The 25,429-nt window shown below is 41.7% G+C and overlaps 1 protein-coding gene across 1 annotated transcript in view; it reads right to left on the bottom strand.

The window, feature by feature from the left end:
• Window positions 1-25,429, bottom strand: part of LOC148018381 (dnaJ protein P58IPK homolog B-like) — a 71,661-nt gene that overhangs the window by 31,056 nt on the left and 15,176 nt on the right. Inside the window, exon 2 of the mRNA XM_087662011.1 lies at window positions 12,778-12,858. Within this exon, the coding sequence (XP_087518137.1) occupies window positions 12,778-12,858 (81 nt within the window). The remainder of the gene's footprint in view (window positions 1-12,777; window positions 12,859-25,429) is intronic.

Raw genomic sequence — 25,429 nt, 5'->3', positions numbered from 1 at the left:
TTAACGAGGGCACCAGATCAAGCTGATGACAAAAGGCAGCACTAGAAGATGAAGGAAAGTCTCAAAAGTTAGAACGTGCTGAATCTACAAGAAAGAATGATAGCTAGCTAGTAGAAGATGGCTATAAATAGCCAAAATATGCCAAATTTTGCCAATTGTTATGTAGGCATGTCCTAAAGCTGGCCAACTGCAATAAAATCATGGAATAGTGTTGTCGCCAAATGTATAGACTAATCACCTCATAATCACCTACAGCCATTGAGAAAGAAATGGAGCTGCCTCCTCCATCAAAACACATGAAATGACAGACAAATAGACAAAATGTCAAAGCTCCTAATGTACTCGTCTAGCTCAGATTGAGGCTCACCGGCAAGAGATAGCCGTGCAGGAGACAAATGATTGCTAGCAATATCATGGGTTGTGTGAGCATTTCTTTGGTCTAGCATTGGGTGCATTTATTATTATATGGGCACATCATTTTCAACCTGGCCACCTTGTATCTATGGCCCTTCTAGTCATAGCAGCCAAAAACATCAAAAACATTTAGATACGAAACGTCAGAAACGTGTTTCGTAAGTTTCTTCCAAGAGGGGGTAAAATAAGAAACACACGTTTCTTTATATAGGGATATTTAATAGTTTTAACTAAGGAAAGATGTTCTATACCTCTATGGAACTCTCTCTTAAACAAAGAATGGCCAATTGAGCTTGAGTGAAAATAGAATCAATTGAGAATAATATGTTACATATTCATGATCCATTATTGACAAGTTAGTTACGTCAAAGTTAGCCTTTGGATAAGCTATACTATGGTTTAGAACTAAAACATTATGATTCATAATAATCATACAAAGAAAATTGAAATAAATATGTAAATAGTCTATCTACAATATGGATTGAGTCAAGTTGCAACATCATGATTCTCATTTCAAAACAAATTGACAAAATATATTATAAATAACTCATAAATGAGACAAAAGTCGTAAATAATCAACTCTTAAGACAAGAATAGATAATAGATTGACGAAGTCCAATAACTAAAACAGAATCACAAAAAAATCAATCTCTCATCCAAAATCTTGAGCCCTCACGAGTCATTACGCATTCTCATCATCATATTTAACATTGCCCAATAGTTCAAAAAAACCATGTTTTGGGTTCCAACTCAACAAGAAAAAAAACACCCACGTTTTTTACTCTTAGAAACATTTCATACTTTAAGAAACGTTTTGTAAGTTTGAAATTGAAAGAAGCGTGTTTCTTAATTGCTATGCTTTTAGTTGCTGGCCAACCTATTCATTTTGTGCCTTGATTCCAGCATACTTATAGGCTGCATCTCCTTTATGTACTTTGAATCATTTTGACATGTAGCATCTTACTAGAGCGAGGGAATCTGGAAGCAATAGCTGGTTACCCACTCCTGCGCTTTGGTATATCCATTCCATTTCCCAAGTTCATCATTTCTTGATTCATTTTTCTTGTTCTTTTGTTCAGTTCACTATATATATTGCAGGTTCAATGCTTTTACTTTCTTTGCTCCATATTTGTCTAACAGAACCATCACATGTTCCTTAAACATAGCCACTATTGGAGAACCCACTCGACCCCTACTGACTACCACACCCTCCTACTCCACATTGCCAATTCTAATAGACCGCCCCCATGAGGAGTTACCATCCAATGAGCCATTGTCTTGCATCGTGCAAAGACCATGTGTCCACAACCCCCAAGGAGACAAGCTCCCACCCATTTTATCACCAAAACAAGTCTATTTTTTCTCAACACCAAAGATGCCCACTCAAATACTTCACCATAGACTAGATAGAATAGCGGCAACAGCATCCTATGATGGATATACCCTGAACCATAGAGAGGGCTTGAGAGCAAATATGACATATAGATGCTCATGGATGACAAGCCAACGATAAGTCTCTTTAATTAGCTTCATATCTAGATTTTTTTAATCTAATTAAGACATTTAATTTACTTATTAAATCTTATTACAATCCAAATTAGATGAAGTTTTTCATTTTGTTTCACTTCTCGTTTGATGTGTGTACTTTTCATTTGATGTGTCTCATCTTTTCAGCATATTATGATAAGATGTCATCTGTAATTGTATAACACGCTTAGGTCTCATAGGTCTTTATGTCTTTTGTAGGCATTAATATAACTCATTCTTTTTTTTTGGTAAAGAATCTCTCTCTCTCTCTCTCTCCTTATTTATCATCCTCCTTGTGTGAACAATATGTTAATGTGTGTTTAAGTGTAGACACCTTCTACACCACCCAGAATTTAATAAGGGTCAATGGTTTGGGTATGTACCTAGGCCTATATATTGAGGCCCTAAGCTTTATACTTTCATCTCACTCAATCTAGTATTCAGCATTAGTCTTGTGTACTTGCTTGCAATAGCTCTCTCTCTCTCTCTCTTTCTCTCTCTCTCTCTCTCTCTCTCTCTCTCTCTCTCTCTCTCTCTCTCTCGTGGAGTTCCATCCACCTTACTTGGTGGTCCTCACTTTTGGGCTCCAATTTTCAACAATGGTATAAAAGTTACTCTTTTCACCTTGCATTCTCTTAACCAGCTCTGCCAATGCAGGGCGTGAGATGTCAACATGCATTGATCTTCTTTCATCCTCGTGCACATTCAAATTTTATCTCTACCGACATGGTTGCCCGTTTAGGCATTAGAGAGGATGAGATGGGTCCCATGGGGAAGATTGATATTGTTGAGATTCAGCAATCACACTCACAAAACAGCCTCTTTGTATGGAGCTTCAGGGCCAAGGACATGCAGGCTTACCTATCCCATATGCACAATGGTGCCTACTGCAGTTTCCTACTTTCCTATAAAGCATTGTACTTGCTTCCTTTTCTTAATGCAATGATAGTACTCTTTTCTTTTCAGTGAAGTGTCAGTATCATTGACCACATACACAAGATTGTGTTTATGAGTCCAAGTCTCAATCTTGGAACCTAATTCACTTGTGTAACAAACAATGTCTTTGTCTTCTCCATCATGAATCCACACTTCTCCTTCCATCCACCATAACTCACTGCCATGCTCTAGATCCCGCACCTTTAACAGGTATGGCATATAAAGGGCATGCAAAGCCCATCACTCCTATCCTTGGAAAGCTTCACTTACACATTCACAGTCATCTGGACAATGAAGAGTTCTTTATAGCACCATTGGAATAATGTGATGCATTACTTGGAATGCCCTAGTAGCAGAGGCTTTAAGGAAGGAGAAAAAAGAAAGAAAGAAGAAAAGAAAAACGTAAGGAGAAAGAAAGAAAGAAATATGTAGGCTTGGGGGAGAGTGGCCAAAAAGGGCCAATTCTTTCGTACTAAATCATACAAATACGTACGGTGCGGTGCATAGATGGGAGTGGATATATCATACATGAAGGATCATACAAATGAGCTGGTCCTTGGAAAGGCTTGAGATAAAAAGAGGGTGTGAGAGACTTGAGAGAGGGGAAGAGAGCCGATCACCCAAAGAGACATACTTTGCAATTGAGTATTTCTAGTGCATTCTCTCGAAAGAGAAATGCACAAAGGGATATAGTAGGATCATCATCGAATCCAATTACTTCTCTTGCTAGTCAAAATGATGTGGTAGAATCATCATCAAGTCGTATGGCTCCTCATGCTTCTCATGATATAGGTATACATGGCGAAGCTTCCGATGTTGATACATATACTTCAACAGCGGTAATGCATACTGAAACATACAATACAAATGCCACTAGCTTAAGAGATGCTATACATGGTGAATGCAACTATGCTATAGATACAAATATGTACTTGGAAATGCCACACAATGCTATGTGTTAGGTTATTCTAAATGATGCAGGAACTATCTAAACGCCCCGAACAACGTAGTATGCTTAACAATTATGATATTCGCTTGTTTTCGAGATTTAATATAAAAGAGAATGAACACTTAAAGCTGAAAATGAAAATTACTCACAAAATTACAGCCATGAAAATGTAAAAGTAATGGAGACAAGATTGAGGGTTGAAGATGGGCAAACCCCCCCCCCCCCCCCCGAAGGAATGTATTTCTGCTCAACCCAAGTCCCTTAGGGAAGAGCTCAGTTACAATCAACTTGAGAGTGAAAAGAAGTAATTCTCACTCTCACAAGGTCATGCAAAGATGTACAAACACACACGCATTATCTATTATGCAATGATAAGAACTGATTTCTTTACAGTATGAGAGAAGAAAAAGGGATAATCAGCCTTCTCCATCGTTGAACAGTAGTACATGGATAGGGCTTGCTTCTTGTTGCTAAAATGGAAGAAAGAGCTTGAAAAGGAGATGCTGTAATGAATTTACAGGCTTGCTGTCCTGTAAAACAGCAGTAATAGAAGAGGGAATATGGAGGAATTTGATAATGGAGAAGTGGGGGATGATGATGGGGATGGATGGGGCCAGTTTCTGGCTATCTGTGGGTGTTGTACATGAGTTTACAGCAAAGAAAAATGATGTTGAATGAAGAAAAACGAGCTCTTATTTATAGGAGAGAGAAGAGCTAGTACAAAAGGGGAAAGTGGAGTAGCACAAGACAAGTGTCCAGCCACATGTCATGAGATGTGACAAGTGGTGGGACACTTGGAAACTTGTGTGACAAGTGTCTTGACACTTGTCTCTTATCTATGGCCTTCCTTTTTGGGTTGAATACTGTCAAAAATAGAAACAACCAAATTTAGTAAGCACAGTCAGAGTACAGAACTTACTATTTTTAGAATGACATCCCTATTTTTTAGGACTAGCATTTTTAGGCTAATTCGAGGCTCCTAAAATTTAGGGACCTCCTAAAATTTAGGGATCTCCTAAAATTTAGGGACCCCCCCAATATGGGTGTCATATGAAAGCTTTTTCCGTGTACATCGCAAAAATGGTATCCGAATCTTCATGTGACTTTCCTATGCAAAGAAATGTGCATTTCAAGCTTTCAGCCCACACATGCACATTATACAAGCATTTCATGATCATGCCATCTTGTTGATTGTAACTGTCTGTTCTGGTGGATCTAGCCCACACTTCAAGGCATCAATCATTTCTGTGTGCGAGTCTAACCCTGATATGCGTGAGTTCTAGTCACAGGCGCCCAATCGAGCCATATAGGTGGAAGTGTGAACTATCTTTTCTCTAACCCACTGCGTGGGTCCACCATAACCTGTGACCACTCATCAGTGGCCAGCTCCAATGCACTTTTCTTTATATCTAATTAGTGCAAAGGAAATAAATTTAATAAATCATTATATAGACAAATTAATGAAAAATTATACAAATTCTGTTTCTATAGAGTTGTGACAAACTAGTGACATATGGAATGCAACCTCTTTACAAAATGCTTGCAGTGATGGTACGACATGCAATGATGCCTCTAATGCTAATATGTCAGCAATTGTGGATTTATATATGCCATTGCAAAGTGTGACTGATGATGGTGGTAATGGATTACCTCGGAGTCATATGGGTTTGGCTTCTTCTCCTCTTGAGGATGCATTAAAGAATCTTCATGAGATCCATGCTCAATATGCTACCCATGGGCAAAGGACTAATGAGACGCCTCCCAAAAAGCCAAAGGGTATCCGTACTTATAAGGAGCATTGAAAGGTCTACTATGAATGGAGTTATTCATCTTATGATAGTGAAGATCAACATAGGGTACACGGTCTTTGGTGTACACGCTTTAAGTTGCAAAATCCTTTTGGCACAATTGGTAGCAAGAATATGCAAAGACCTGGTCTAGAAGGTCATCAACAATCAAAAGAACATAAGAAGGTATCAAATTATTTCTTCAAAAGATGCACGCGATTGCATTGAGGGAAAAACCTATTTCGGACTTTGAGGCCGATGTGAGGAATTGGTTTTTAATAATGTGCCAAATGCATCTACAATAACTCTTATGGTGCATACACATGAAGATGCTGCAAAGCTTTTCCTCACAACTTGTCATGATGTGTATTATGATAAGATCAGTGTTGAAATAAAAGAAAGTCTATACTTCAATAATGGTTTATGAAAGCACAAACATATCATGTGATCATAGAATGATGCATCACAAATCCTACTGAAAAAGGAAATGGGCCCCATTTGAAGTCAATTTATGAGATTGTTGGGGATAGTAGATGGCTCTACACATGCATTATATGCAAGTCTTACAACATATCTCTTAGAACTTGAGTTACCAGAGGCAAAACTTGTTGGCTTTGCAAGCAATGGATGTACTGTAATGATTGGTTCTCAAAACGGCCTTGTGACTCAGTTTGCAAGGGAAGTTCCCCATTTGGTGGGTGTGTATTGGATTGCACATAGAGAGGCACTAGCTACCAAGGATGCATTGAAGCCATTTCCTATTTTTAAACTTTTGGAAAAGATTATTAAGAAAGCATATAAGTGGGTCAAAATCTCTTATAAAAGCCATAAGGAGCTAAAAGAGCTTGCCAATGCCTTTGAGTTGCCAGTGCAAGAGGTTTTGAGACTGCATGATATTCATTGGCTCTGATGAGGTGATGTTGCACTAAGATTTGTGAAACTTATGCCTGCGTTATTGCATCTTTTGAAGTTAGACAGCCATGAGTTATATGACTTTCTTACATCTTTCAAGATATAGGGGATTGACCTTCACCCATGCTCCTTGGGAAATAAATTAGCCCCAAATTCAAGTTGGCTGGCTGGCCTCTTGAATCCTCCTAATATACACTAGTTTCAGCTCTAAAAATTCAAGTCTAAAGCCTTATCTAGGCAAGCTTCCCAAGGTGGCCATCAAGCCCTAATTTCTATTATAAATTAGGAAGCAAAGATTCACCCAAAATCTCCATCCTCAATGGCTGAATTGTTTTCCGTGGGGGGGGTGTTTGTTTTTGAGGAAGCGGGGTTTTTTGAGGGGGCGTGCCATGTCGTGGGGATATGCAACTGCATTCACCAAAATGGTCTCCAATGGCTGAGAAATGTCCCCAAAAAGCAAGCAGCAACAGCCAAACCTCTCTTCCCAACAGGTCCAAAATGCAAATGCGAGATTTCTTTCTTCCTTCAACTCCAATTCAACTTTTCCAAACTTGCATGGGCAAGTTTTGCCAAGTGGCAGCCTTTAAACTAAATTTCGGATCAAATTAATTTTCAGAATATAAATTCTGAAAATTAGTTAAATAATTATTTATTGTGCCCAAAAATATAATATGACGAACCAACAAAAAATTGGCTTGGCCAATTTATCACCCAAGTGTTCTTAAGCACTCATTAGCCTAGAACTAGCATTAATTAATTAATTAATTAATGTCATTTCCCTAGTGTCACCACTAACATTAATGGCTAATTAAATGTCCTAGGCTAACTTTTGACACCCAATACCACCTAGTGTCTATCAGGCATAACTTATTAAAACTTTGGCCTTTGGCACCAACTAATATCATCCTTCTTACCCTTCTTCTCTAACACCTCATGGTTCATCTTCCTTATCGACCAAGCACGCCTTCTCTAACGAGACTCGTTCCAACAGATCTAATTACACCACTTGGTCAAATCTAATGAGGCATGCACTTGACTCTCAAAACCTGTGGGATCTTGTGCAGGGGTACAACTCATGGAAGGCTAGGAATCCCTCTGCCATAGTCAAGTTGATGCAAGGTCTTCTCCCTGAGTTTCACTCACAATCAAATTACTTTGAACTAGCATTTGAGTGATGGGCACACTTGATTGACCGCTATGCAGCTTTGGATAGGACCCGTTGTATCACACTTGACCATGAACTCCAAAATTTCACAGTCAATGACCGCAATGACCTTAAGATCAAGTTGGTCGAGTAGTGGCAACTCCTCACTGAGTTCTCTATCACAAGGGCTTCTAAGTCCTCTGATGACCACGTCACACTGCTTCTAAACAAGTTGCCAAGGAAATGTTTCCATTTTGCGCAGCTTGTGATCTCACAACCTACCACACCCACTTTCTATGAATTTTAAGTGACAGTTACTATGTTATGCTCGACTATTCAATCAATTTCACAGTCTATCTTTAGAGAGGGCTCTCATCGCATCTCCTTAGAAGAGGCAGCAAGGGAAGTGCAAACAAAACCAAAACCAAAACCAAAATTCAAATCAAAATCAAAATCAAAACCAAGCTAATGAGTCACAAGGAACCTCCCACTCATCTCTTAAACCCGGGTGGCAGAATGTGCCTAAAAAAGACAAGTATTGTCAATATTGTCAAAAGGCTAGCCATTTTGATCTAAAAGTGTCAATCAAAGGCAAGAGCCACACAACCCAAATCAAAGACTCAGACCCCTATCCCTCAGTTAGGCAACTCCCAATATGGAAGATAAGGTGGTGGCAACCAAAATCAAGGGCACTGGCATTGTCAAACCTACCCTACCACCAGTCAATCATCACAATCAACTTTGTTCTCAATGTAGAGAGCAATCAGGGGTAGTGGCATGGTCAAACATACACTACCACTCATCAACCATTGCAATCCACTTCGTTCTCAACATTAGAGAGCTTATCTAACTAGTCTCCTGAGGCTCACCTAGTCTCTTTACAGACATCCGAGAATTCGAGTCTTGTTTATGTCTACGAGTTATCTCCCAACGAGATCACTATAAAGGTCCATTCTTCACAGTCGAGCACTTCTTCCTCTATTTGGATTGTGGACAATGGAGCTACACATCACATGACCCCATCCAAGATATTTTCCTCGCCCAAGTCCCTGCAGCCAGGCATGTCTAGGTAACAAATAACTCCTTGATCAAGATTTGGACTCAAAGTCGCATCACTTTTGCTACTGACCAGGGTCCCAATCTCACTACACTAGACGATGTCTATCATGTCCCCCAACTTGATGTGAACTTGTTATCTATTCAGTAGCTTTGTCGATTGAGGCAAGCGGTCTTCTTTATAAGAACCAAGATACTCTCGGTCTACCCTTCAATAAGTATGCCCATAGGTCTGTTGTAGGGAAGCTTCTTTGGTTGATTCACACTAGACTAGATTTAGCTTACTAGTTAGTTTGCTTAGTCAGTATTTCACTGTACCTAGGATGTCACATTGAACCACTTGTTTGCGTGTTTTGAGATAGCTTCGACATACCTATTCTTATGGCTTGACTTTTGGTCATCATTTGTGCTTGCAGGCCTATATTGATTCTAATTGGGTTGGAGATCCCAACACCCGACATTCCCATAGCGGCTACCCATTTTCCTTGGGCACCGCTCCCATCTCTTGGTGAAGCCATAAGCATGAGATGGTGGCAACTTCTATGGCCAAGCCTGAGTATAGGGCTCTCTACATGGTACCACCGAGGCCATCTACCTGAGGAGCTTACTAGCAATGCTTCAATTCCCATGTGTTGCTTTGACTATCATCTATTGTAACAACCAAAGTGCAATTGCACTAGCTCATAACCCCATCATCGCCCCGCAGACGAGGCACATCAAAGTACACTTTCACTTGACCAGAGAGCAAGTCGTGCTAAACACTATTAGCCTTGAGTTTATGCGTTCTAGTAATAATTTTACACTTTCACTTGACCAAAGAGCAAGTCGTGCTAGACACTATTCACCTAGAGTTTATGCGTTCTAGTAATAATTTTATAGACATATCGACCAAGGTAGTCATCAACAAGTTCTATAGTATCTACTTCCCACAACTGGCTTGGATACACCCTCATCTATTGCTTCAAACTGACAGGAAGAGAGTAGCTCCCTCCAGCTTTTCTAGTCAAAGAGGAGACAGGTTAAAGATGGTGACAAGGTACTTCTTACACATTGATTTAGACAGTATGTATTTATTTTGTACTTTGTATCTTCATCCACATCATCAAGATGACCATGATTGTAAAAGGGCGCTAGGGCAAGTAAACAACTCCCCTACAAGGGCATTGTCTAAGTGGCACTATTTCACAGCATTTCATGAGCATAATCATTTGCATTGTCTCTTGCATAACTCTAGTTAATCAACATTTTGTTCTTGTAAACATACGTCTATGCGCATTTATCCCTTTTCAATCTTTGGAGAGATCAACTCTAGATCCACCATATTCACGGCATTGCACGTGGCAGTCTCCAAGGGCAATATCCATTGCTTGCTAAGCTTGCTTAGCTTGCCTTCACCTCTCTTTTTTGTCTCTACCACATACTCCCCACATTCCACTATTCTTCGTCATCGACATCCAATAGTGGTAGGGGTAGCCTTGTTTGTTTTATGAAGGTCTTGAGGCTAGCCATCCCTTGTCATTCTTCCTTTGGGACACAATTACTCAATAGGGCAAAAACTCATTGAAAACTCTCGCTTAATAATAAATCTTTTGAAAACCAAAATAAAAGCCCTTCTTTTTAAAAAAAGTCCATTGTGTTTCCATCTACCCTTGCAGGATTTAGTAGGCCATTGGGTCACTGGCATGCACCCTTTATCTGATGCTCTGGCCTCTTTGGGGTGAACACTTTGGGCTCCCTTGGTAAGATTACCATCACCTCTTTAGCCTTGGTAGGTAACTAGGCAGCTGACATGCACCCTTTGCCCCGATGCCCTAGTTACTTTGGGGTGAGATGCCTTGGGAAAAAGAAAGAAATTGGACTTGGACTAATTTGCAATTTCTTACTGATTCCAATCTTTGGCCTGAGCAAGGGTATTCAACTAAAAATACTTTAGCTTTAATTAAACATCCCCAAAACTCAAATTAATTAATGAATTTTAACATTTTATATGACAAGGTCCTAGAGAGTTTATGTCCCACATGCAAACCCTAATTTGGGAGCCCCAAACTTTTTATAAATAGACAAGCTACCCTCCCATTCAGTCTAATCTCGTTTATACATAGGTACAAGAGCTTTGCTACCCACACCCCATTCATAGAGGACATCTCAGCCAAATCTACCCCACATTGTCTACCATTATCTAGTGCTTGTTTACAACTGTCTCCTTTCTGATTTCTCCTCTTCCAGCTGTCCCTAGCTGTCCACCATTCCTCTAAGGCTGCATTTACTGCTCGGCATCTTACTGAAGGCTGTGTTTGCTGGATTGGAGTCATCGTTTGCTGCTAGCAACTCTTCCCCAAGCTGCATTTTGACTGTTGAGCTGCTGCCTAACATAGTCTGTCCCTATCCACCATTCCTCTAAGGCTGCATTTACTGCTCGGCATCTTACTGGAGGCTGTCTTTGCTGGATTGGAGTCATCATTTGCTGCTAGCAACTCTTCCCCAAGCTGCATTTTGACTGTTGAGCTGCTGCCTAACATAGTTTGACCACTTGCAGGCTGTGTTTTAACTCCTGCCCTTGTCTTCTACCAAACTCTTTTTGTAGCTATGTTTGCAGATTCTCTCTCCCCTCTGCCCATCTATCTTATCCAACTACCCAAAATTGCATTTGTTGCTGCCAGACACCTTTACATTGCTACATTTCAGGATCCATCAAGAGAATGACACACTCTCCAACTCATACTCTCTACCCTGGTCCTCTAGACACAAGAGTTTGGGGATCAGCATTCCTTCACTGCATAGTGTGTTTGTTGCATAAGCATTGTATTCTATTCATATTCATTCAATTTATTATTCTCTTTGTTCATTGTCTCTTAGTTACCCTAAACCTAACTGTGTTTCATTATCAATTTGTCATTTGTTGTACGATTGTATTTAAGTTTGTGTTAGAGCATTTCTCCACAATGTCAGCATGCTCATCACCTACCCACATTGACCTTCATCAACACCTCATCGTCATCCACCATGACCTGTCCCAATCTGATAACCTTGCGTTAAGCTTTTAAATTAAAACCTTAATCTAAGTTAAATCTCTTTTCTTTAAGGTAGTTCATATGGTCCTCAAATTGAGGGGTTTAAACCTCAACGTGCCAACAACACATTTAGAGTTTCTCCCGCCCTTGACCATGGCCACTAGATATAATGGCCCACCAAGCATCCAAAGCTCCACAGCACCATTGCAATCAAATAATATCACATCGAGGGAGATTTTTTAATCCCAATAAAATTCTCAAAAATCATCACAGTATTTTTCATTTAAAATTTCAAAAATAGAAATGTGATGGAAACTAGACACTGGCCATGTATATTAAATACAAGTATTGGGATACTCTTCTTGGATTTTAATCTGAAAAGATTTGTACTTCTTTCCAATATTTTCTATCTTTAAGATCCTCAAGGAGTTATACCTTTCAAGGAAAGTTTTCTAACCAACTTCCATGGCCTTTGAGAGCCATACCCATGGGCATTGTGCCTCTAAGCCATGGTAACCTTTGATCAACCTCTGAGGCATGCCATGTTTTAGCTCTGGTTACAAGTATGCCTCCTATCAAATTTTTGTGGGGGGATTAGACATTGCCTCTTTTGAGGTAACACCTTCCCATTTCCTTTTTATATTTCATGTCACAAGTTTAGTCACCCATGATGACGTGAAGGGGGGTTTGTTAGTTATTCATCCTTCTCCTTGTGTGAACACACTTTAGTGTATTTAGTATATGTTTAGGTGGGAACATCTACACCACCCAGTATTTAATAAGAGTTGAAGTTTTGGGTGTATATCTATGCCTATATATTAAGGCCCTAAGCTTTGTACTTTCCTCGCTCAATCTATGACCTTTATTCAGTACTAGTTTTGTGTACTTGCATGAGTCTCTCTCTTTCCCCCCATATATATTGTTTTGTGTACACTTCATCGAATACAATCAAGTTAAAATAATTTCAGCAGTAATCCATACAATCTGAGAGCAACTGTGTGTGCAGTTGTCTATGTACAGTGTCAATGAGAGTGAACTTACCAATAAAACTGCTATAATATTTGAGAGCAGAAGACAGCTCTCTGTTCGATACATGTAAATCTCCTGCCTGCAGATCTGAAGCTGAAGATGAAAACAGACCTACATCAGGATATTAACTTAAAATATAGTTTTTCATAGTACAGCAATGACTATAGGTGTTGAAAAACATAATAATGCACATCAAACTCACTACATGCTGCAACAAGCATTTTAAACAATATTTTGGTAAATTCCAATGCATGACAACAATACTTTCTATGGGTTGAATGATTGATACTATCTCAGCATTTGGAAAGAGCAAACAAACTCCATCATTACAAGATGTATTTGGATTAAAAGGGGATGTGTGTGACCCTAACGTTGGACCATGGGGAACTAGTATGTGATTACACCAAATTGTGGAACATGACTAATCAAGGTGCCATTCAATGGGCATGGATACAACTCATATGGCGCACAAGGGCCATCCCTAAATCAACTCCACCTCCCTATGAATGAGGATGCACTATTATTCACTCCACCTCCTGTAAATCACCACTATATACATCAGTCATCATTAGTGCTAGTTTACACGACCTTAGCAAACTACCCTTGTTTTTCAAACACCCGTTTGCTTGCTCTGTGTGTGCGCGCGCGCGCGAGCAGACCTGCCCTACCCCAGCACCCCACCCCACCCTCTGCCCTGTACCTCTGCTCCTAGCACTCCTGCCCTCCCCCTCTGCACTCCTGCCCTCCTCCAGCCCCCTGCCCCAGCACTCCCACCCCAGCAGCCCCGCCTGGCCCTGCCCTCTGCACCCTCTGTCCCCACCTTCTGCAGACCCGCCCCTCCATCTCCCCTCTCCTGGCCTGATTCATCCCATCTTCTAGATTCAACCCACCCCACCCCAGGCCATCCCAACCAGACCACCAGCTCACACTTTAGAGCCTCCAGGGTTGAGGGGGAACCCCTTGGGGATACACTGGGTTAACTTCCCCCCTCTATTTTCAGCAGCACAAATGGAGAAGAAGAAGACCTTTGCTGAAGCAGTTAGTCTCAATCCCGCCACCAGCAGCAAAACATTTGTCATGGGAATCGTGCTTGCTACAAGAATTAAAAAAAGTTCAAGGCGAGCTCGCACCAATGAAACAAGAAATGATCAAGGAGGAGTACATCAAGGAGTTGCATAAACAGTTGCAAAGTATGAAGGAGCAGCAACAAAAGGCCAAGGAAGAACCTATGACAGAATCATTACATGCTGAAGTGACCAGCCAGATACAAAGAGTGAACCCATCAGGTTCAACACGTTTTAATAAAGAGGTCGTGTCAGTAATCAAGGAAAATAAGAGGATTGAAAGTATTAAGAATAAGATAAGGATTGGTGGCCTCGTTGTAGGATGGGACAAGGAGAAGCTCACTCCAAAGTTTGAGCAAGATATCATCTTGGAAACAGATGTACTAAAAGCATAGTTAAACAAGGTTGTCCCATTCAAAGACTTTGGGGACCCTATCCACATTACCCCAAAGGTACACAAGCCAAGGTTACGTACATGGACATGACAAATAAGGTAGTAGTGATACAACAAAGTGCTTACAAGGGACGAGTGTGGATTGTAGATGACCTGAAACCCCTCTAGAGAGGCAAGAAGGAATGGAAAATGGGTAGCATATAGAGGAGGAAAAGCAGTTATCAGAGATTTCCGCACTCCACCTCCCCAAAAGGAAACTTTCTTATGATGTAATTCAGCTATCCTTAACAATTGTAATGAAACCCAATGTTCGTAATCAAAGCTCTCATGAGTCGTGAGAGCTTAGAGTTTAGTCTTTTTTCGTATTTCCTTGTTGCTTTTATGTGCCCACATGGCACTAATGCCCCAAAGTGGAATGTAATGAATTATTTGATTTGTCCTATAGGTCAATTTCAGCCTCCCAAGAGTGTGTATGTGTGTGTGTGTGTGTGTGTGTGTGAAGAGTAATTATATCAATTACCGGAAAATTAAAAAATTCAGAAGTATAATATGACAAGAAGCTCAAAAGGTCTATACAACCAATAAGGAGACCGAAGAAACTATAGTGTGCCAAGAAAGCAAGTCGTGTTAAGGAAGAATATCTGCTAGCTCAATGATGTCAAGCTACCAACGGAGAAAGTCTCTTAAATGGGCTCTCTCTCTCTCTCTCTCTCTCTCTCTCTCTCTCTCTCTCTCTCTCTCTCTCTCTCTCTCATAGCTCAAAATCATGACTTATTCCCAAGGCACATCTAGGTGAAACCCACCTAGGTATTGGTCAATGAAATAAACTTGAAAAAAAAAGTTCATCTAATCCATGAATTTAATTTTGATGATGGTTTAACTTTCTATGCAATACTTGGATGTTTATTTTATAATTTATTGTGTGCATGTGTGACCGTGTGTACAATTAGGTCAAGCAATGGTAAAGGAGATTGGGGAATATGGCCCTACATACACTACCATTATTAGGAACCTTACATACTTCTCTATTGGAGGAGGAGAAGCAAGGTCGAGCACGTTGTAGAGATCACGAAGATGCTATGGATATGCAATGGAGCAACCTTAATTGTAGATGATGAAGCAACAATCATAAGAGATCCATTTGTGGAGTTGTGGCATAATCTCATGATGAGATGTATTTTGTTTCATTGCATGAAGCTTTGAGCATAGGCAAGAGTACCAATATACTTGCCCATGAGTAGATAGATAACATTGAGATGGTCGAACCAAAGAACGTAGTGGTATTTGTCACGAAGACGTGGAATTTTGAGATACCCTAATCTTGCGCATAACATTTGATTAAGGTATTAATCAAATGTGCAAGGTTGTTTAGCACATGTGATGCACATGGTAATTATTTCAATGTAATAGGCCAAGGACCCCGAGGATGCAGTAAATATCAAAGGCAAAAGTTGTAATAAATTATGCTTGACAGGTACTAGGTGGTATCCAGTGTCAGATTTTGGCCTAGTCTAAGAAAGACAAATTGGCCTAGCCAATTTAATTATTGGCTGGTGAAATTAAGTTTTTTAGCACTAGAATAATTATTAAATTAGTTTTTTTAATTAATCTCTCTTTTGACGAGCTCTTTTTGAAAATTTAGGTACAAAGCTTACCTTTTCTTCTTCTTATCATTATCAAACAGATCGTCAAAGTGAGATAGCCAATCTCACAACATCAAATATGTTAAGTACTATTGCCATGAAGTCAACCAACAATGGAAAAAGTATTTGCCTTTAGTAGAATATGCCTATAACAACACAGTACTTCTACAGGTAAAGCACCATTTGAAATCATATATGGAAAACCACTCTTATTACCTATTCTCAAAACCAAGGAGGAGATATTTCATGCCGATGAGTTCATGCATGATATGGATATAGCTTTCGCCCAAGTTAGACGAGCTATCCAAAGATCTCAAGAAAAACAAAAGAAAGCAACAGATAAGCCTCAAAGACAAACGATTTTACAAAAAGAAAATTGGATGTGGCTGAAATTTGACAAAGCTCGTCTAAGAAACTCTAACAAGCCTTCATTCCAAGTCACTAAGCTCATAGCAAGAACTTATGGGCCATTTCAATTCACCGAAAAGATTAATAATGTTTGTTACAAGTTACAACTTCCAGAGCATTAGAGAATTCACAATGCTTTTCATATCCATCTTCTAAAGTCTTATAAAGGGCCTCTACCATTGAAACATGCGAAAGAGGATCCACCTAAAGTAGATGAACAGGAGGAGATACTTCAACCAAAGCAAATAGTCTTTCATATAATCAAGAAACAACGAAGAAACATTTTTAAAAATTTTCTTTTGAAATTTAAAAATTACTCTCATTTAGATTTTAAATGGATACCATAAGAGTATTTTAAAGACTATCCAAAAATATTTCCAGCTTATGAAGAAGCTATAGGATCAGAAATACTTCAACATCTTGTGAGGATAAGACGAATTTCAAGAATAACGGATATAATAAACCTTTTGTAAATCAATTGTTACCAAGACATATTGGCTCAATGATTCCAAATCAATTTGATGCTCGTATACTTTGAAAGACAATTTGTATTATTTAAGTGTTTCAAAACATGATTAAATGTACATCTTTCTATTTAAGGATCGCCAATGGCTAGAACATCCTATAACTATACTTGGGTCATCATTGATAAGATACCCAAGAGAAATGGAAAATTTAGTCGAGCGGTTAGATTGACCAGAAAGCTCAGATAGTCAAGACCTTTACACTTAGATAGTCACATGTTAAAGATTGTCATCCCTTGGACAAACAGTCATATGCATTCACAAGCAATTTTGTGTGGTAGAGTAGGCAGAATATCCACGTGGCAAAAATTTGTGCAATCGCAATAGGCAAGACATGTGGCAGTCCAATCGTACAGCAAGCAACAATCATCGCAGGTGCCACGTGGCACAGCACGAGCAATCGGTCAGTTTCTCTGCACTCAACTGCATTTAATACAGCCAACTTGCATTATTTTTAGCATTTCTTTTGGGCTATTTATTTTGCCCAACCTCCACACATTTACACATATTTTCAATCAAAAGTTTCCAGATTACTAATCATAGAGACTGCTGCACATACTTGGAGGTTCACAACCCATGAGATCTTCCAGGTGGAGACAACGCAAACATACACTCTACACCCATGTACATATATGCTTCTTTTATAGCATTCTTCATTGCAAGTTCTATGTGTTCCACTATCTCTTCCTCTTTCTATTCACTCTCAATCTTGGTCATACGCTTCCACACCGCTTTACTCTGACATGGTATCAAAGTATTGAAGGACTGACTACCTACCTGAAGAGGAGATTTCAGTGTAACATAAGGCTGCGTTTTCAGCGTTCAAGAGCAATCAGGAGGGCTGCACATCAGAACAAGGCTGAGGCGAGTATGGGCATGCGAGAAAGGAGTACAATTGCTGAAGCTACTAATGATTTTTGCTGTTTGAGAAGGAAGAAGGCTGCATTTTGGGCCTTCAAGTGCAGATTTTACCCTTTCATCACCTCCAGTGGGTAAAGAAGGAGCGGGATGAGCAGAGAAGAGCCCTAGCAAGCTGCATTAACACAGTCAAATGAAAGGGGGCTACTTTTTGTGTTTTGTGCAAGAAATTTAGGTAAAGATGTCTTCCGAGACGACCGAGACAGAGTTTCAAGCGATCATGGATTGGAAGGTACCCGTGTTACTAGCTCTTCCATCAAATCAAAAACTTGATGACGAGAACTACCACATCTGGCAGGTTATGATGCTTGCCATTTTGAAGTCCTATGATTTGGCAAAGCTTGTTACGAAGGCTATCCACTGTCCTTCTTCGAGATATGAGTCCAAACTCTCTACAAGTGATAAGTTGGAATTGGCAAAGGCTCAAGCGCATTGGGACAAACTAAATGCTCCCATCCACTCGTTTTTATTTATCTCATGTACTACAGCTATGATCTCCCATATAGAGCATTTGACGGTGGCTCGTGAGATATGGCTGGAGCTTGATCAAATGTATAATCGCATGACCATTATGAAACGAGTTTCTGTGGAAGTGCAGATGAGGACCATGAGTGTCGACAAGTCATATTCTATGTGGGAGTATATCAACAAGCTAAGGCAGCGTCAAATGCAAGTGAAGAACGTAGCGAAGGTGATCACTTCTGAAGACATGGCGATAACTCTTCTGTCACAGTTACCGCCTCGTTTCAATGGTTTTTATTTTGCCTTGATTGCCTCAAGGTGGTTAGAGACTCTTCGTTGGAAGGAGTTGGTTCCTATGGTCTTGGAGCAAGAGGAGCAGTTGAAAGGAACCAATGCTTCTAAATCAGAGGCATTGATAGGTTAGTGCTCTCAGAAAAGGGAAAGAAACAAAAGAAAAATGAGAAGGATGAATCACAGAAGGACAAGGAAAAGGATTCCACTTGTCACATCTATGGCAAGACCAGTCAATGGAAGAAGGAACACCCTAACAAGGAGAAGAAGAAGAAATCTTCAAAGGATTCTGAAGCGATGGCTGCTCCCTCATCGGCTGCTTTTCTCCACTTGGATATGGTTGAGGCATCGACCCTAAAGGCCTCTAATGCTTCGTTGACAGCCCCCCACACTCGAGAGTAGATTATTGATAGTGGTGCATCTCAGCACACGACTCCTTCTACAGCATGTGTTGCACATTTGCAGCCTTCGCATGGGCAGATTCTCATTGGTGATAATTCTTCTATCCCTATTTAGGGATGGGATAACATGCATCTTATTCCAAATGGGCAAGGTGGTACCCATACATCCGAGGTGCTTTATGTGCTAACCTTGGGATACCATCTACTTTCGATGCACAAGATTTGTGCCCTCGGCCTCTTGGTCGAGTTTGATGTGGATGTCTTTCACATTCTTAAGCATGGATAGGGACAAGTCCTTGCTTCAAGTTATGAGGCAAATGGAGTCTACAAGTTATGGTCTTTTTCTGCCTTGACTTCTCTTCTCCTTACCTCTCAAACATAGTCCGAGCTTTGGCATACTTGGTTTAGCCATCTCAACTATGATTACCTTTGGAAGGCATCTAAGGGACAACTTGTTCAAGATTTGCCACATATTGTGGTGAGCCAGCAACCGTGTGTATCCCACATCCATGGGAAGCAAACTCGTGATGCTATACCCAGAAAGGCTTCGAGACGGTCTTCAACACCCTTGGAGCTTATTTCTACCAACCTTTGTGGATCTATGAGGATGGAGTCCCTTAAAGGGAGCTTGTATTTCATGCTAATTGTGGATTATTACAGCAGGATTACATGGGCTTATTTTTCGAAGCTGAAGTTAGAGACTTTCTCCAACTTCATAGATTGGTTACTCTTTGAGGAGCACCGATTGGGCCGAAAACTAAAGACCCTATGATCGGATAAGAGTGGAGAATTTGTTTCTAATGAGCTTGCTCGTTTTTGTGCAAATCATGGTATCCACCAAGAGTTTGCCGACACAAAACATCCCTCAATAGAATGGCATATTGGAGCGGAAGAATCGCAACGTGATCAAGATGGCTTGTACCATGATGGAGCATAGACAGACACCTCAGTGTCTGGGCTGAGACTGTGGCTACTACAATCCACATTCTTAATCAATCTCCTACTTCCACAATTGTTGGTATGACACCTTATGAGGGGTATTTTGGATCTAAGTCAGATGTTTCTTATTTCAAGGTTTTTGGGTGTGACGCCTATGTTCACATCCTGAAAACACAACATGATAAATTTAAAGCGGCTTCCAAAAGGCAGGTCTTTGTGGGCTATAGCTCACAGTCTCAGGGTTGCAGATTGTATGATCGCATTAAGCAAGATGTCTGTACGAGCCGTGATGTTCGATTCGTGGAACTCCAACCTCAGAGGGGGATGAGGAGCACCGAGATCCAAGAGATAGTTGGGCACCAACAGACTGTCCCTTTGGAGCCCGTGCCTCTTGAGGATTCTTCTTTGGATGAGGAGCTTCGTTCTCCAACACCAGACTCTTCGATTGAGCCCCAACACTCGATGGACATTCCAAAGACTTCAACAAATGGACAGCAACGAGAAGAGATCCGACATCCTCCTTGTTGGGCACATGACACTCTTCGTGACACAAGGATTGAGGGTTTCCCTAAGGAGTGGCAGTCGCAAGATGGCCCGTGGCATTCCTGGAGGAATCATGCACTTTACATCGACCTTGTGTACACTAATTACTGTTTGACGACTCGTGCCATGTAGGATCAAGAGCCCACCTCCGTGAAGGAGACTTTACAGCATGAACATTGGCGGTGAGCCATGGAGAAAGAGCTAGAGTCGATTAAGAGGAACATCACTTGGTACCTTGTGCCTAAGCCTTCTCATAAAAAGGTAATTAGAGTCAAATGGGTCTTCAAGACCAAGTACCACAGTGATGGCACATTGGACAAGCACAAGGCCCGCCTTGTTACTAAAGGTTTTGCACAACGCTCGAGCGTTGATTTCCATGATACTTTTGCCCCTACAGCTTAGATGGCTACTATTCGTGCAATTCTTACCTTGGCTAGCCATAGGAGATTGCCAATCTATCGATTGGATGTAAAGTCTGCCTTCTTGAATGGGGAGTTGAAGGAGGAGATCTATATTGAGCAACCTCCAAGCTTCGGTTCTTTTGATGGTAAGATGTATAGGTTGAGGAAGGCCCTCTATGGCCTTAAGCAAGCTCCTCGTGCTTGGAATGAGAAGATTGACTTGTTCCTCCAAGAGAGATTGGAATATCAGCATTCAAGGCCAACCCACAATTTTATGTCCACACCTCAGGTGGAGGTCGTGTGTTGTTTATCCTTTATGTGGACGACCTGATTGTGACAAGTGACCATGCCCAGATGGTTGAGCAAACAAAGGCAGCACTTCATGAGAAGTTTGAGATGACAAATATGGGACTTCTTCACTTCTTTCTAGGTCATGAGATCTATCAAACTCTAAGGGGGATCTTTATCTCCCAACGGCGGTATGTGCAAGAGCTCTTGACTACGCATAAGATGGAGGGATGGAAGTCTATTATGACCCCTATGGATCCGAAATGGAAGGCCATAGCCCATTCCGATTTTTCTTTGGCGGATGCTACCCGTTACAAGCCATTGGTTGGCCCCTTGATCTGACTTCTTAATACTTGTGTTGACTTATGTTATACTATAGGTGTGCTGGCCGGGTTCATGAGTGAACCCAAGATGGTGCATTAACAGGCTACTTAAAGAATTTTGCGGTTCCTTTGGGGAACCCTTGATCTCAGGATCTATTATCCAGTAGGTACAAGTGATGCAGGCTTGGTACTTATAGGATGGAGTGATTCGAATTGGACTGGCAATGTGGATCACCAGAGGTCCACAACAAGTTTTTGCTTTACCTTGAGTGTCGATCCTATTTCATGGAGCAACAAGAAGCAATCCACGGTTGCCCTATCTTTGACTAAGGCGGAGTATCGGGCGGCATCTTCTACCACGTGAGACTGTGTGGCTTTGCACGTTATTGGAGGAGCTTGGCTGCCCGCAACCAGGTCCTACTGTTCTTTATTAAAAGACGACGCACTAGCGAGACAGTAGGGTTTGCGAGGAGAAACACGAAGTGTACTCGGCAAACACTGAGAAGAGAAGAGAAAAGAAAAAAAACTCTAATGTATGGAATGACAAAGATCTAAATCATGGAGCAATTATGATACAAGCGAACAAGGGTGCCATAGCACAAGAAAGATGATAAAGACAGCCACGAACCACGAACCGCAATGTCCTCCTGAAGGGGTGTAAGGGTAGTGGATGTTGTGCTAAGAAATGCACTTAGCCACTTAAACAGCCCCAAAACATGCTTATTTTAGGCTTATTTTAGCCAAAACCCTAAAATGGGGAGCGGATCGAAAGAGTTAAGTGGGAGAGGATCTAGAACCCTAATTTTCTATAAATTGGCAGCCAACCCTCCACTCTTTCCTTAATCTCGTTTTTGTAGGTTTCAGGTGTTATCAGCTTGCTGCCCACACCCCATTCGCAGAGGACATCTCAGCCCTTGCTGTCCATCACTATTCCCTAAAGTCAGCTGCCTGTTTCCAGCCCTCCACAGGCTGATTGCTGCTGTTTCTGCTTGGCAACTGACTACTAGTCATTTGCACTGCTGTCATACAGCCTGCTACCTCAGCAAACTGCTGCGTTTGCAAGCCCCAGTTGCTGCCCTGACAGTTTTCTCTCTCTTGCTGCAGTCGCTGCAGTTTCTCTCACCTGTCAACTGTCGTCTGCAGTTCTCTCTCCTCAACTGCGTATGGCAGTTTTCTCTCTCTAGCTGCGCTTGACAGTTTTTCTCTCTCCTCAGCTGCCGCCAACCTCCACACTATCTGTGTTTGTTGTCTACCTCCCTCTACAGCCTGTGTTTTCAGCACACTCTCTCTCTCTTGACTGCAGTCTGCATCAGATCCAGCTCTCATTGCTGCGTTTGCTGGTGTTCGATATCCGGAGGCTGCCTTCCTGCGATTCGGGATCTGTTTGGAGTACAACACACTCTCCAGCTCATTACCCTTGCCCTGATCCTTGAGATACAGGAGTTCGAGGTTCAGTATTCATTCACTGCATAGTATGTTTGCTGCATGAGTATCGTATTATTAGTAGTTATATCATTTCATTTATTCACTGTGTTCATTGTACTGAGTTACCCTAACCCTAACTATGAGGTGATGGACTGAATGAATCAACCGTAAGGAATGAATGAGAGAGTGGCCTATAAATAGGCACAATAAATCTAGGGTGGCGCCCCTTTTTGGGGCTGCAAACCCTAAACGCAAACCCTAAATACAAAACGCAGAACGCAAACTGCATGTGAAGCGTTTCTCAACACCCCCTCTCAGGCCCAAAATGGGGAACAAGAGAAGAGTGAGGTGGAGATGGAATGCTATAGGTTGAAGAATGCTCCTGGAGCATGTGCCACTTGGACAATGTCCCTCGTGAGGAAATTATTCACTTGCCCAAGCATCCTAGTATACAAAGATGATGAAATCATGCAATGCATAGGAGGAATGTCGGACTTTGTGTGGTATCGAGAATCATAACGATATGCCCGTACTTGATCTCGAGAGTCGGCTCCATGCTGACCAAGTGACCAAGGCAAAAAGAAGAGGAGGAGGAAGATGTAGAGGACCCCTAAGATCCAAGATTTCCACCTGAAAGGTAACCTGCAATAAAGAACAGTAGACAGAGTGAACTAGAGAACCCAAAACTCAACCTCAGGAGAGAAGCCACTAGCTCCATGCATCCATGCAAGAAGGAATACGAAGGCCTCGTCACCAAGTTGTGGCTGAATCTCCAAGGCTCTGATCTAGGTAGATCCTCAAGATCCTGGGTATCAATAGGTGAGATGACCGCTGGAAGGAAGCCACTCCATCCAAGGGTAGAAGAAGAAGGTAAAAGGCCTCCGCCAGGGTGTGTGAAGGATTGAGTGGTGGGTGGGGACCTCCTTTAAAACTGGAGGAATAGGAGTCCCTCTCTAAAGTCGCAGTAGATATAGATGTCCTCTCAGAGGGCAAAGAAAGATCATCCCCCTCTGAGGTAGATAGGGAATCCAAAAACTCGTGGATCGCGGACTCTAAAATGTATGAGGATGAAGGAAGTGTCGCCGATCGTGCCGAAGAAGATATTTCGGGTGGTGATGAGCTCCCAGAGGTGGCCTCTCGAAACCTAAGTAGGCGAGGGTGAAGAGTAGGGCTCAGACTGAGCAATGAGTGGGAAACAGTCGCGCTGCTTCTCAATGGAGCCGACTAAGAAGCCGAAGAAGAGGAAGGAGTCGAGCAACCACTGTCTCTCAAAGGAGCCAACTAACGAGGAGACAGTATCAAACAATCACTATCTCTCAATAGAGCGGCCTGCAAAACCGCAGGCCATAGTAGCCACTGTATCTGAAAATAGGTGGGAGAAGACTGTAGCTGGCATTGCGACGATCTCCAAGAGGTCATAGCGCCAATCAATCCTCCATGTGCTCGAAAGCACTTAGTGCGAATCGGATACGTCTTATTGCCTTGAGTATAGTACTCTGATAGCCAATGCAAAACGATCTCTGTGGCCCAAAAAGGAGAGGTGGCAAAGGTAGTGCCGGGTGGGAGATGCATATACTCCGGGGGGTGGGGAGCAAAGATCGAAGTCGGCAAGCATCGGTGGTGTATCCAGTGATGCCACATTAGGAGCACCCAGTGATCTAGTCATTTGTTAGTAAAGAAGCCATGGGTACCAGTATCCCTTGCTGAAAAAGGAAGAGGTTAGCCACAAACCATGAACTGCAATGTCCGCCTCAAGGGATATGAGGGCAGTGCAAGGGTTGGAAGTAAACTGCAGTGGAATGAGGATGCTACCAGCAGTAAGAGGTTGCAACCAGTAGAAAAACGCAGGGTACAACAATATGGTGGAGCTGTCGGGTTGTAGAGAACAGCCGCCAACAAACTGGATGAGCTGCCAAGTTGTAGAGAACAACCGCCAAGCAATCTGGTTGAAGCCACAAGTTGCAGAGAACAGCCGCCAGGAGCCTGGATGAGCCGCCAAGTTGCAAAGAAAAGCGCCAGCAGTCTCGCTAAGCTGCTAGTAGTAGAAAACAGCCGCCAACGGCATGGAGGAGCTGCCAGCAACAAAAAACAGCCACCAGCAGCAGAGAATAGCCGCCAGGTAAGGTGTTAATGCAGCGGAAGAAAAAGAGAAGTGGATGCCGAACCCGCTGTCAAAAGATGACGTACCAGCAAGACAGTAGGGTTTGCGGGGAGAAACACGGAGTAAACTCAGCAAACATGGAGAAGAGAAGAGAAGAGAGAAGAAACTCTGATGAATGGAATGATGAAGTTCTAAATCATGGAGTGAATGTGATACAAGGGACCAAGGGTGCCGTAGCACAAGGAAGATGATAAAGACAGCCACAAACCACGAACCGCAATGTCCTCCTGAAGGGGTGTGAGGTGTAGGGACCAATTAGGCATGGAAATCGAGGCAGACAGTTGTTATGCGCAGTGAGAGACAGAGAGAGTGCGAGAGAGCAGAGTAGAGAGTGAGCACGTTTTCAAGTACAATGACAATGACGAGTCCATACCTTTAGGTTTTTAGATAGATACATATGTGTAAGTACAAGTGCTAAGGGTATGTTCACACCCAAGCACATTTAAAAGGCACGAGGCCTTTATTCCCAACAACCTTCC

Source organism: Lygodium microphyllum, chromosome 21 (genome assembly GCF_053477565.2).
Source record: "Lygodium microphyllum isolate KBCC chromosome 21, Lygodium_microphyllum_v1.1.10, whole genome shotgun sequence".
Lineage (NCBI taxonomy): Eukaryota > Viridiplantae > Streptophyta > Polypodiopsida > Schizaeales > Lygodiaceae > Lygodium > Lygodium microphyllum.
The sequence above is the reverse complement of the archived record's forward strand: the minus strand, read 5'-3'. Positions and strand labels throughout refer to the sequence as shown.